We start from the raw sequence: 14,770 nt of genomic DNA, 5'->3' as shown, positions 1-14,770 counted from the left end.
CAGTTTGCCAAAAACCTTGTCACAACATACCTTCAAAAGGAAAACATACAAAAACGTACATTTTTAAGTAAATAATATTAAATATTATTATTATAAGGTTTATCAAAAAACCATGAGCAGATGTTTGGTTAAACTTTTTAAAGCAGTCACAGTTCAAGAGTTTTAACATTTATAATGTTATATAAACTATGTTTTTAAAGCTTGTAAGGTATTAGCATACATGTGCTGTAATAGGTCCAAGTGATGCACAAATTTGAATTTATTGTAGAACAATTAAAAATGATTGGATTAAAATGCTATGTTTTTATATTTATATATATTTTATATTTATATTTATATTTAATCTATTTTTAATTTCCATTCATAAAACAATTTTGTTTTTTATGAAAAAGCTTTCACAATGTTTAGGGTTAAACAGCACTAAAGCAAACAAAATAAGTGTTACATGAAAAACTATCAAAAAAAATATGACAACAAATTTAGGAGAATAACATTGTAAAATAATTTTAAAAAGTCAACATTTTAAGAAATTAAACTTCAAAATTTCAGAAAAAAGTAACAACTTTGGCAAAAAAAAAAATAGAATTCGGAAAAAATTAACAATTTTACAAGAAAAACTCATTAAATGAGTAAAAATGATTTTTAAAAAGTAAAAGTTTTACTAGAAAAAGCTCATTGAATTATGAGGAAAAGTTTTTTTTACGAAAATAAACTCGTAAAATTTTAGAAAAGTCAACATTTTAAGAGAATAAACTTGTAAAATTCTTTAGAAAAATTCATAGCATTCCAAGTAAAAAACTTTGAGTTTTATGTGAATAAACTTGCTATATTATAAGAAAAAAATTACAAAATTTACATTATGAGATAAAAGTCAACACTTTAAATGAATTAACTATAAAATTATTAAAAAAGTCCAAATTTTACGAAAAAAAAAGTCAGAATTACAAGTTAAAAAGTCTATGTTTTATGAGGTTAAAACTATGAAAAAAAACTTAAAAATATGACGAGAATAAAGTTTTAAATGTGAGAAAAAAGTCAACATTTAAAACTCGCTCAAAATTGTATAGAAGAAAAGTCACGATTTTAAAAAGAAACTCAAAGAATTATAAAAGAGAATGAGGAAAAAATTGTTTTACAAAAATAAAGTTATAATTCTAAAAGTTACATATTAATAAGTTATGAGATTTAAGACCTGCGACAGACTGGCGACCTGTCCACGGTGAATCCTGCCTTTCCCCGTCAGTAGCCGGGTTAGGCTCCGGCACCACGAAAGGGACAAAGAGGCCAAAACGATGAATGAAAAAGACATAAATACAGTATATAATGCAAAAGGATGTACTTACATGTACAAGTGAGAGAGATGTAGAGCTCATTATAAGCAGTTACTTCAACATTAGCTTCACAAATAAGGAAATACTAAGTCTGTGAAAAAGTCAACATTGTAGTATTGGAAATATAAGGACATTGAAAAGAATTTCCAGCAACAGAGACCTCTTCAGAAAAAAACTATTGACCCATAAGAAGTGGATTTCTAGTGCAGTTTACTACAAGTTTATTCTCATAACATGTCCATTTTTCTCCACATACTTTTACTTCTTTATTCTGGTATATTATTTTTTTTTCTACACTCCTTTAAATAAAATCTCTTTTTTTACTTAAAATACTAAATGAAAAGCTATAAAAATGTAATCTATTGAATTATGTTGATTAAGCAGTACACTACATCATCATTTAGTAATATTCATTTTGTTTATAGAATTTGTTCTAGTTTATACAAGAATTGTTTATATAAATGCACGTTGTTACTTTTTTATTCCCTTTCATAATTTTCAGTTTACTGTGGGATAAAGTTCATTATTATTTTCCTAAAAGAAATGTATTTTTTCATCATAAAGCCTTATGCTAGTAAACTAGCAAGCACCTAAACACATATTTTTCTACTTTTGACCCGAGTCCGTTTCCGCAATCAGATTTTCCCATCACTCGTCCTCACACCGTCACAGGCTCAGACTCGACCTTTTCTCAGACTACTTGACCTTGCTGGTCTTTTTCAGATGCCCCGATTGAGTCAACTGCCACTGGCTGTGGCCTTTGCCGGACTTGCTCAGACATTCTCACAGCATCTTTGCGCTGCCTCCAACATGTTGAAAACCAACTGTCCAAATCCAAAGAGATTACTGTGCTGACAATGTAAACTTCCTACAAGAATGTAATTGTAGTTTTGGATTTGTGATACAGTCAGGTGTGTGCATATAATTTCAGGCAAACAACAAAGAACCACATTTTTTTTCCTAGAAGAATCTCTGGATTTTGGAAGAAAAAACTGAAATGATAACGATGTTGGAGTGAACACATGGCAGCTTAGTTCTCAAGCCTCTGCTCCACTACTGCACCCCTTTCCTTCCCTTCAACAAACGTCTCCTTTAATGGAAGCATCAATAAATTATGACGTTTCTCAGAAGCAATCACATCAAAGAGCTCAATCCTAGTTATGGGATGCATGCGAGATGCCTTGGCACACTCAAGCGCTCCAGGAAACCTGCACGACAGCTTTTCCTCAGTGTATTAACAGAACTTCCAGCTGATGGGAGCGACCAATTAACCCAACGCAGTGTGAGAAACCACGTCAGACATATATATAGAGAGAGAGATAGATGGATCCTGAAGTAACTGTTGGGCAGAAAAATGTGCAAAAAACAATTTGCAATGCTGGTATGTATAATTTTTGTGCAAGCATTAGTGATGTACGCACTTATTGTCAAGTCACACACTTTGCTTTACAAATGACAACATCTCAGTGATACTTTCTGAAGGGAAACAGCTGGTCGAGTGGGTGGAACACAAGCTTTCCCTCGTTATGCAATGTTTTAATCATTGAATTGACGTGTTATCTATTTTATCACCGCGCGATGGGGAGGCATCAGGAGAATCTTTGATATTTGCTGCCGATTGTTTTTAAATTGTTGGGATGAATGTGGGCGGCGTGCTTTTTAAATACCCATGGGCTACCGGGGGACGTGGATGTCCGCTGTCTGAAGACATTTACACATGGTCAAATCAAACTTGCTGATGTGTGGTGATCCAGCTGTAGTTGTCAACCTGTCGCCCGGTTTTGTAATGGAATCATTCACACTGTCACTGGACCACCACCGCGCAACCTCGAAATGTGCCCAGGCAGCCAGTGACCGACGTCACTTTTACAAACGTAACCTTTTCTATAAACCTCCGCACAGCGTGTACAAAGGTGAGCGCCACCTTCCAATTACAAATGCTGCTGAACTGCCAACAACTTTCCCTGAAAAACTTGCATTTATGTCACCACATGTTGCCGTTTTGGGATATGTGACTGTAGTCTAAAAGTGTTCTCAATGGTTTTTAATTTTGATTATGCAATTTTAGCCATTTTTTTTTTAAAGCTGTCTCATTTTCTAGGACATACTTTCTGCAGAGCAGCAATAGTTCATTAGAATTTTGCCTCTAAGTTGTGGGCAGGACCATAGATGCGGAGCAACCCTCCGCCCTACCTATAGCTGAGAGCTCTCTGTTTACACACTTTCTTGCTGGCTTACAGTCCCTCAGACATTTTCTTAGAAAAAAAATGCGTGAGCAACATTGTAACTATCCAGCCATACAGATGCCGGCTCAGATAAGAAAAACAAAGATTTACATGGATCTAGTCATATGCTTGTGGCCCGCCCAGCGTGTTTTCTATGTGGCAAAAAAAATCTTTTTCAAATGCAATTTTTCCCTCACCTCCTGATTCACAATTTGAATGAAGAAATATAGAAATGTTGTTTCAAGCTATATATATATTTGTCCTCTCTCATCAGAAAAATGGTGCAAGAACATAAAACACCAAAAACTGTGTATTGGCAAGAGTCTGGCGATACTATACATATCACGATACACGTCATTATGCGATACATATCAAAATATATTTCAAGACATTATTAAAGATCTTTGGTTCAGTATTTATCCTTACTTAAACTGAGTTGTACATGTCTCGTTTTGCTATGTAGTAACATCTGCAAGGCTCAGAATTCACAATAGGTTTGCATCCATCACAAGATGGTTCTCGCAAGATCTTGTTTTGTTTAGTATGCAGCAGAGATGCTCAGTGTGCTGTGCTGCCAACTAGCACTTGGAGGTTCAAGTGGAAAACAAAAGTGAGACACTGAACTACATCTTTCTACATACATAATTAATTAAATATCGTTTTGGCAGCATTTTATATCGCCAAACGCAGTGTCGCGATATTCCACTAAATGAATATTTTTTTCTACACCCCTACCAAAAACCCCATTTTCATCCGAGAAAGTCTTTGAAAAAAATTCCCAGCTAAGTAGCAAGTATCATTTTGTCAGCTTTTTAATTTGGATGTTTTTTAGATGTTCTATATTTTCATCAGAAAAATACCACAGTAGGAGTCTGTAATGTCAAGGCCAATTTGTTATGCTCATATCTCTATTTAGCCATGAGCAAGATGTGCATCAAAGAGCAACATGACATCTCAGTCAATACTATAGAAGCTAAGCAGGTGGGAGGGGGGTGCTCAAGCAGGAAAAAAATAGGGAGGATGGTGAGGACAAAGAACGCACTACCTCTGGACTGCCTCACATTTTTATGAGTCTTTGACCTATACAGTAAATAAACGACTTTCAACACAACCTGCGCACTTTAAGTCCAAGGGGCAACAAGCGATGTCTCTCTGGGGAGCTGGACAGTAAATGCCTCGTCTAACTTGTTTAGTGCGCAGAGGAAAGCAGTTCATCTGGAGTTGGCAAGTGCATTATCCAACGCTGAAGATTAAGACAACTAATGGCACTGTCATCTCCACATCCTTAAAGCTATACATAAAAGAACATCAGATAAATGGGAGCTGCCAGAAGCCGGGCAGCCTTCCCTCCTGCCAGATCAGTGTGGCCCAGGGGAAAGACAAAGGGGGCTTTTACGGTATTGTCTGTTGGCAGGCACCTGGATGGGACAACCACTCAGTCCTGACATGCAGAAAAATGTGACACATTAAAAAAACTGTTGAAAAATCACATTTTTGTGTGCCAAGAGCACAGATTTGAAATCTTTTGACTTTTCTCAAGCTTAACGGGACCAGTTGGTCAAGAGGACTGTTCAAATTGATCAGCTGACCAGATTTTAGAAAAGCCCCAAGCTCAGTGGCATTCCCAGCAAAGACAGCTTTTGGGATGAATCATAATCTTTTCCTCAAGGGTGTATATTGTGCTTTTAAAACAACAAAATCTCCATCACCGAGCTTCACCTCTAATCTTAGACTCTCTAATGGTCTTACATTGTTTGACCGATAGATACATGCAGCTGTAATCCCTCCTCCACAGCCACACACATACTGCACTGCTGTCGAGTGCGGCGGCACCCGGCACACTTTCAGCATTTAGAAAAGGAACCCTGCAGCACAGCTTGAGTCTCAAATCACCCGGCTTTACCACAGGCTTTTTCTCACATACTTCTAACTGTAATTACAGTGGTGCAACACCATCAAAAGTTTTCAAGTATTTCCCCCATGCTTTAATGACAGGTAGGTACTTTAGAAACCAGATACGAGGAAACTGCAGCACAGTCACTGTTAAGAAGATTTTTGACCGTATGACCAATTAAAACAGTTTAAACTAAGAAAATCATGAATGGAAGCAAATTAAGTAGAGATATAAAATAAACTAAGATTTCATCACCAGATCACAGCTCTATTCCGATATATGAAGCCTGGTGTCCTGTAATTCCAGCTGGGCACAAACTGGAATTATAAAGTGCCAATATTATGCATTTCTTAAGCCTTTCAGAGTAAACTATATCCATATATATGATAATATATTAGCTTTGGCATGCTAAAGAATAAATTATTTATGACAGTGTTATTTTCATTAGTTTTTTCCTAGTCAGAAGTAAAATGCCTCGATCTCTTAAGCTCCGAATTTTGCTCCTTTTGGGTGTCATCCTTTTCATGACGTCATCCTAGAGACAGTGTTCTATAAATCCTTCCTACTCTGGAAATTTTCCTACCTACGCCCATTGCGCATGACCACTCAGAAATGACGTTATATTTTTAGTTTTGGCGGACCACCTATAAATTTGTGCTACCTCTTTAATCTTGTGGTTACTATGCTCTTTTTTTTTTACAGTTTTTGTGGCTTTAAGTTAAATTTACTGTATTTTCTGCACTATAAGGCGCACCGGATTATAAGGTGCATAGAATAGCAATATAAGCTACAATAATGGCTGGGGTTGCGTCATATGTTCCAGCATGCACCACACGCTACTTCTACGGGTTAAAATGGAGTCAACTGCTGCTTCCCGTAGTTGCGAGACTTGTTGCAGCTCAGTATTGATCCATATATAAGGTGCACTGAATTATAAGGCGCACTGTCTGCTTTTGAGAAAATTGAAACCTTTTAGGCGGACCTTATAGTGCGGAAAATACAGTAATTGTGTTCCTAATGCAGCTAATGTAATGCTAAACTTGTCAACTTAGTTCTGGACTTTTAGGCGGGCTAACTACTTCACCTCTGGGACTCGTAAATAGTTTTCACACCGCTCCATAATTCCGCGGCAGATCCGTGTTTACACAGTAAATCTCTGTCTGTGTGGTGAACGTTTCAAAATCAGCGCTGACATCTTTTGGGACTCCATCAATATGCCACTACCAAATGTGATTGGTTAAAGTTTGACCTGGCTTAATTTGCAACGCACAATCAATGGCGGAACGTTTTCTCCTTGGGGCTCATAAAAGCCTTAAACAATGGCCGTGGCTACGCGTGAAAACCTTATTTGAACACGTGTGTTGATTTTACCTGGACTTCAATTGCTTTGTTTCTTATATTTCTTGTTTGTTTGCTTTTGCTCTTTTCATTTTTCTTTGTTTTATCGTTTTTCTTGTTCGAAAATAAAATTATAAAAAAAAAAAAATTAGAAGTGGGTGGGTGCTTGAATGCCTGTTGCACGAAGCTTCATAGTCATAAGTCAAACGTTCAAGCAGCCCCTAGTCAAATGTTAGTCAACTAAACTAATACAGCAAGTTATTCAATTCTTTATATTAATCAATTTTAAATATAATATTTTAAAAGCCATGCCCGGTAATGTTTATCATGTTGTAAAAATGACAGTGACATAAAGCTTTACTAAATAATGAATAGTTTAAGTGAACTACCGGTACTTACAGTTAAAATTACCAGCATTTTGTCATAGTATTGGTGCACTTTACTGACAGTGTTACAAGATGCAGTGAATATATACAGTTAACTGGTAGTCAACAGTTTATCACAACATTTTAAGAAAAACTGCTTAACCCAGTGTAGGAAATAAGGTTTTACTGTATGTTTATGTTTTACATTGACTTAAAACGGATATCTAAAAGATATTAAGAAGAAAACACAAACTGTGTTCAGACGAACATGACTTTACTTCATCTCAACATCATAGTGATTAAACTACTGATGTATAAAGGAGGTCTGTTAATCTTTCTGCAAACCAACGTTGCAGTGTGAACTGATTTTGTCCTATTATAATTACTGCAAAAAGAAGAAAAAAAGTCACTGTTTATTGACCTGGCATAAAATTAAGGAAAACCATTCAAACTGGTATCAACTCTAAAAATGCTGCACTTTAACTCCAAGGAGGCTTCTCTCCAACTGTCTTCTGGAAGAAAATGTAAATCTGGGACAAGGGCACCTCCAGGACTGCTTTTGCCAGCAGTTCCTCCACATTGTTCAGATCGCATTGTCACTGACCGCTTGTCTGATGTCCACACGTACACAGAGCTAATGACAGCCTTCCCGCCATCCGGCTGGATAACAGCCCTGAAGGGACAGAGAGCTCTTTTCCTCCATGGTCTCTACTGCTCCTGTGAACCACTTTTGCAGAAATGAGTCAACTAAAATATTTTGACCCGAGGGAGATGACTTTTACTTTAGACATTAGATTTGAGGGGATGAGTAACTTTTTGTCAAAGGCAACAAATAATAACAAAAAAAGGTTTTGTATTCAATTAGATTCTTTAATTTACAAAAAAAGGCTAAAAATATGTCTTCAATGAATTCTAAAAATCCTAAATAAAAATACAATAAATTTGTATTTCTTGGTTTAAATATTAAAATAAAAACATCAGAGATTGAATGCTGATAAGCATAGCTCCCCCTCCCCACACAGATGACAGCTGCCACAGATTTCTAAACCAACTGACCCTGAACAGGATGAAGTGGTTATAGAAAATGGAGGGAAAGATTATCTTCATTGTGGATTGAAAAAAAAGAAAAATATAAGACTCTAATTATTAAGAAAAGTTGCATTAGATTTAAGGCTTTTTCACAAACTTACCTATAAGTTCTCATTTCTGAAAAGATCAATACATTTGTCTAAAAAGTAATTATCAAAATATAGTATATTTTCCTTCTTTAAAGAAATGATTAAACACTTTTCAACAAAATAATGCAATTTTTATAGGAATCTAATATATTACTGCAACAATAAGATAAACATTGCATTAAAATGTACTAACAAGTCAAATAAACTCTTAATGTTACATTAAAGTGCTACTTCTATTGGAACAAATCCAGAGTGCGCAGCGTAATGCTACGTTCAAGTTAAATACTAGCATTCAAGTGACTGCTTTCAATGAAAAGTCAATGAAACACCTGTAAACCCGCATTTTGGGCTTCTGAGTTCAAAGTTTCACATTCACGTATATTCAACAAGTTGAACTTTCGACTGCTTGGACACCAAACAGCTGAACTCTTACCAATTGGAGTCAGATTTGATAGTGGCATATGAGCAGTGTCCTTTTAAAACACAAAAATGCCATCCATTTAAAATTTAATCATGAAAAATAAATTAATAATTGTAGTCTGTGCCCTTTCCGAATTATATGATGCCAAGTTTTTCAGATATCAAAATAGTGCTGTGAAAGAAAATCCTTGGAGTAAGATTTGCATCGTTTCAACATTTTGCACCAAGCATCTTCCAATTGTGAGTTCACCTGTGTGAACACCATACACTAGAAATGAATTCCAAAATCCACATTTAGTGAGTTTTTGAACGCTCCACACATGCGTTCATAGCACAAGACTAAGCATCATTTCTTCTTCTGCATTGCTGTTGGTAGCTAATGCTGAACTATATGGCAAGCGAAAGGGGTCAAAAATTGGCAGAAAAAAACGGGGTAAAGAACAGCGTATTGGCCATCGAAAAAAAAAACAAAAAACGCCAGCAGCACTTACAGCACTTTGGATGCATTGTTCTCTATGTGCTAGAACTGCGTTTTTGACGCGTGGTTTGAAACGTGCAAGACTGTGTTTTGGACGCGTGGTTTTGAATGTGCTAGAACTGTGTTTTAGACGCGTGGTTTGAAACGTGCTAGAACTGCGTTTTAGAGCGTGGTTTGAAACGTGCTAGGACTGCGTTTTAGACGCTTAGTTTGAAACGAGCTAGAACTGCATTTTGGACGCTTAGTTTGAAACGAGCTAGAACTGCGTTTTGGACGCGTGGTTTGAAAAGTGCTAGGACTGCGTTTTGGATGCGTGGTTTAGAACATACTAGTAGAGCATTTTGGACGCATGGTTTGAAACGAGCTAGAACTGCATTTTGGACACGTGGTTTGAAACGGGCTAGAACTGCGTTTTAGACACCTGGTTCTAAATATGCTAGAACTGCGTTTTGGACGCGTGGTTTGAAACGTGCTAGGACTGCGCTTTAGACACCTGGTTGGAAACGTACTAGAACTGCTTTTTGGACACGTGGTTTGAAACGTGCTAGGACTGCGTTTTAGACACCTGGTTTGAAACGTGCTAAGACTGCGCTTTAGACACCTTGTTTGAAATGTGGTAGAACTGCACTTTGGATGCGTGGTTTAAAATGTGCTACAATTGTGTTTTGGGCGTGATTTGAAATGTACTACAAGTGCGTTGTGGACACGCGGTTTATACACAATACACCCGTCTTAGGATAACACAGGACCGCATAAATTATGTACTGCTTTTAACCCTCGTGCTATCCTAGGCATGTTTACATTACAAGTGTGGTCATCTAGACCTCACAAGACAGCAGGCTTAACTTTTTATTTTCAAGGTTTTATTATCTTTAAAAAGGTCTCCATGGCAGACATGAGATCTTGTCCACCTTTGTCATGGGAGGGATCACACATCAATATAGGGGACAGGTCATCTGGACCCTATAGGACAAGGATTAAAATGTATATAAAAACCTGCCTTTTTGATGGCCAATACGTCGTTCTTTACACTGCTTGTCCTTGCAATTTATCACCGCTTTCGCTTGCCACAGAATACACACCTAAGTGCCCTCTAGCGGTTGTTGCTATTCTTTTTGTAACCCTTGTGCTATCCTAGATATGCTGACGTTTGGAGTGTGGTCATCCGGAGTCCACAAGAAAGCGCGCTTAACTTTTTTTTCCAATGATTTTTGATTTTCACTGGTGACTGTGGGAGACCTGAAAACCTGTTCATCTTCACCCACATTTGAGGGATAACAAATCAATGTAAACCTTGGGTCATCTGTACCCCATACGATGCCACAAGGGTTAAAAAGTCACACAGTCACTCCCCTGGTCAAATTACACAAAAAAAAAAACTGACTTATACACACAAAAATATGACAACTTTCAAACACAAAATCAACAACAACCATGTAAAGCTATTCCTAGTGTATTTATGTCATAATATAAAAAATATCTAGTATTTCTACATGGGATTTTAATTAAATTAATAGATTTGCTGTTCCTTGCTTTTAAAAAGCTGTAAAATGCTTTGTGAACCCTGACAGGTGGCTTGACATCACGCTTTACTTATGTCTTCAATCTCCTGTTCTTTGAGTGAGCGGTTTACACAGCAGCCCATGTCAATGGGCTCAGCAGAATTCAATGAAGTGCAGAAACTGCATTCCTAGAAATGGGCTACATTATGAGCTCAGCGGTTTAAGAACGAAATTATTCCCCAATCATTCATTCATCAACTGTATTACTCTGCGGCAGCAGCAGGTAAGTGTAGGATAAAAGCGCATCTGTTAGACAAATTCGGCACATTTGCCACGGCTGTCATATCTCTGTCTTACCTTTTTCACACTGATGCACAACAAAAGAACACGACTATTTGCCAATCTACTGCATTTGATACTTTATCACTGGGGCAATAACAGAAAGCCTCAGTGGTGATGCTCAGACGGTTCAAGTAAAACAGACAGGACAGCCCATTTGCACAGGAAGATACAATTACTGAGGAGTCCTGCACTGAAGGTGAAAGGATCCTTCTACATTCTGCTGCTCACTTCAAATGAGTTTGATTCATCCGCTCAAAGGAAGAGTGCTGGAAAGGTTCACTGTAAATGTGTTGGGGGAAGGGAGTGCTTTTGGGTGTGGCCAGTTTTTTTGTTTATACCCAGCAATACCAGGATGTCTGGATATTAAAGTGCTAATGGTGTGATAATTTCATTGTGGGGCTGAATCTCATCTAGCATCAAGACATGAGCCTGGAGGCATTTCTCCATTGCCACCAAGGCTTTCCCCGAGGTCCTCTTCACCCTATCCCATCCAACGTAGCTCTGACAGCTACCTTCAAAAGCATCAGCAGGGGTGTGCTAAACAGCAATCCCCCCACTGCTCACTGTTTGCCTCTTTCTTGCTCAGAAACACAGAAAAACCTACTTTAGTAGAGGGGGAATACAAAGAAACCTGCACACAGGGAGGCAATTCCTCTTTTTTTCTCCATCACTGGTTCTAGCATCCTTCTACCTCCAGCCAGCACCTAGAGATAACAGCCTCCCCTTTAGGCGAAGGGGACAGCTATGGATATGTTGTGCCCGCTATCTAATGAGCATCAGAATTTCACTGTGGGCCTGTCTGCTGGTCCCGGCTAGCCGAGCATCCGCGTGTATCAACGCAGTCTATCAAACAGCTGGCACACTCCCCTCACTCTTTCTCCTTCACTCATTTCTGCATATCTCCTGAACGTGCCTCTCCCTGTCTGTTTCTGATAACAAACAAGCCAGCTCTGCTTTACCGGTGCGCCTCCGTCTGCCTCCCCCTCACCCATCATCGCTGACTTAACACAGACATCCCAAATGAAGGATGGAGGCGAGCTCTGCCATAAATAACACGCCGCCTTCCCAGCCCGGGTGACTGAACGTACTCAGAAAAAGTACTGCCGGAGAATGAGAGTCGCAGAGCAAGCTGTTGTTATTCACTTTGTGACAAAAGCAATGAGCACTTCTTTTTATAAGTATTTTTGTTCACCCCTGTCTCTAACTCTTTCCAGGTAATATACCTCCTTCCATCCACTCAGTTACACAAAGATGCTGGAGTTGCTACTTTGTGCGGAAGTGATGCTGCCTCAGCAGTTGGGCATAAAAAATGGAAGATTTCAACCAAAGCAGTAGGAAATAAAAGTCTACAAAAGTGCTTCTGTTCGTCATAATAGCAGTTATCCTTAATAGGACAAAATGATTCATTTGAGACATTTTGGGTGTGATTCCATATTAAAGTCGCATGAAGCATCATTGTTATTTTGGGGGGGGTATATCCCAAAAAAATGTAAAAAGTATTTTTTTTTATTAGATAGGAGTGCTAAGTACACTGTAAAAAAACGTGAGCCATTGGATCAATTAAAACAAATCTCTGTAATTTGTTACATTTAAAAATATTAGTTTTATCAAATTACATTGTTGAAGTGAGTAAACCAAAGATATAATTTGAAAAAAAACAAAACATTTTAAATGTAACAAATTACAGAACACTTGTTAATTGATCCAACGTTTCACTTTTTTCAGGGTGGCACTAACACACAACAAACATACTCAAAAATTAAGCTCCTTCAATCAATTAATTAAAAAATTATAGAAAAATTATAAATTCATTACCCAAATACTTCAAAATCACAGCACCCTTGCCCTTCTGACAAATTGGGTCTTCCACTATTTTCAACCCTAATATCACTTAGTGTTCAATCATGCAGAAGGGCCTCTAAGCTCCTTTTCAATTACAAAGAAAAGAAATTGTTACACTGCAGATTGAAAAAAAGACACAAAAGAGAAAAAAATTGATCAAAGCATTTAGGCTAACGTATGTGATCATTCAACCATCTGAAAGTCTTCATCAGTCATCGGTGGGGGATCTTCATTAAGGCTTTACAGCTGAAAGAAAATGTTTAACGCTTCTTCCAAAGCGAGCCTCATAAACACATTTCGCCTTCGAACAGAGTGGTGCGTTTCAGTACCTTGGAAGTGGAAAGCTCTAGTCTCGCTGTGGAAGCCCTGGACCTGCGTGAGTCCATCAAAGCCATCTCCAAGCCTGAGTTCATCAAACACGCTGATGCGCAGGGCAGGGTCAACCCCAAAACCTACAACTTATTTCAAACACCATTATTACAATCACAACACTGGTGTTATGTTTGAAAAGGAAATCATTTTTTAAGTATAATAAATGTTGTCTTAAAGAGCCTCTTAAACAGAGTTGTGTCCTACCTGAAGAGGCGAAAAATATGCAAAGAACCAGAAATAGCTGCAATATTCCCATGGTGGCTGAATTTCTAACTAATTAGTCCATGTTTCATCCACTTTAGAAGAGGAGAGGGGGGTGGGGGTTCAATCACAGACAGATGATGTATCAACCTCGCATTACAAATCCCATATGCTGAGCGGAGGCATCATCTCAACTTCAGCTGCCCGATGCTGGGGTGGAAATGAGAGATGAGACGAATCCAGAGGAGAGAAAAAGAAAAAGCAGTGAGAGTGACGCAGAAATTTACTCCAGGAGAAAGAAGGTCTGCTCCATCGGCGCCGTCCTGCTGCACAGGTGGAGAGCAGAGAGGGGAGGATGCTCGGAGCTGCCCAGCCTCATCCGCCCGATGAACGCTCCTACTGAGAGCTGCAGCCGCTGAAGAAGAGGAGGCTGAACGGAGAGAGAGGGGGGAGAGCGAGGAGAGCAAGAGGGGGACGATGAAGCCCCCTTGTGGCGATGAAGGACCAAACTTCACATGGTTTCAAATTGGCTTGGAGATTGCAGCCACGCCTTATTGAATACAGTGGTTCTCAAATAGCAGTACTCGATGGCACTCCAGGGGACACTTAAGATTATAAAAACTACAAAATAAAAGACTTTCTTAGGAAAAGAAAATTTTTACTCCAAAATAAAAGCATGACTAATTTAGTAAATTTGTGTTGTTTTATTTAAAATCCAGAGAGCACAGAAACAGATTACAAAAATATATATATAATAAACTGAATACATAAAATTAAATTCTATGCTTTTACAACCAAATTTGGATCGATTTTTCATTTAAAAACACACTCAAACCATCTTTTGATCGATTGTAAAAAGTGTCCCCAGTGGTTTTTTTTATTATGATTATGTTGTTTATAGCCAAAATAGAAAAAAAACTGTTTGTACAGAACAACCCTGGCCCCCCTTCCCGTCACCCATAACTGAGCTATCAGTTTATGTGCTCTCCCACTAACTTATAGCATCCTCATACCCCCACTAATGGCAAACAATATTGGAGCTATCCAGTTGAACAGTTTGGAGTCTGATGTCAGCTCAGATTGAGAAAATAAAGATGTGCATGGATCTAGTCGTCTACAAGTGAATGCATCAGAATGGAGTGGAGTAGGGAGCTTGTGGCCCACCTTGTATAGCTTCTACGTCACAACTTAAATGTTTTCAAACTGCTCCATCGTGAGAAAAATGTCACAAGAACATATTAAAAACATAAAAAACATGGGTTTTCATTGGAGTGGGTCTTGT

General features: G+C 38.1%; 1 protein-coding gene across 1 annotated transcript in view; it reads right to left on the bottom strand.

Moving 5' to 3' along the window:
- nell2a (neural EGFL like 2a) overlaps positions 1-13,907 on the bottom strand; it is a 126,821-nt gene extending 112,914 nt beyond the window's left edge. The window contains exons 1-2 of the mRNA XM_024282195.2: positions 13,492-13,907; positions 13,245-13,373 (exon numbers count right to left, since the gene is read on the bottom strand). Of these exons, the coding sequence (XP_024137963.1) occupies positions 13,245-13,373; positions 13,492-13,543 (181 nt within the window). The 5' untranslated portion in view covers positions 13,544-13,907. The remainder of the gene's footprint in view (positions 1-13,244; positions 13,374-13,491) is intronic.
- Positions 13,908-14,770: the final 863 nt, after the last annotated feature.

This window comes from Oryzias melastigma, linkage group LG6, assembly GCF_002922805.2.
Source record: "Oryzias melastigma strain HK-1 linkage group LG6, ASM292280v2, whole genome shotgun sequence".
Classification (NCBI taxonomy): domain Eukaryota; kingdom Metazoa; phylum Chordata; class Actinopteri; order Beloniformes; family Adrianichthyidae; genus Oryzias; species Oryzias melastigma.
This window is presented reverse-complemented; position numbering and strand designations above follow the sequence as displayed.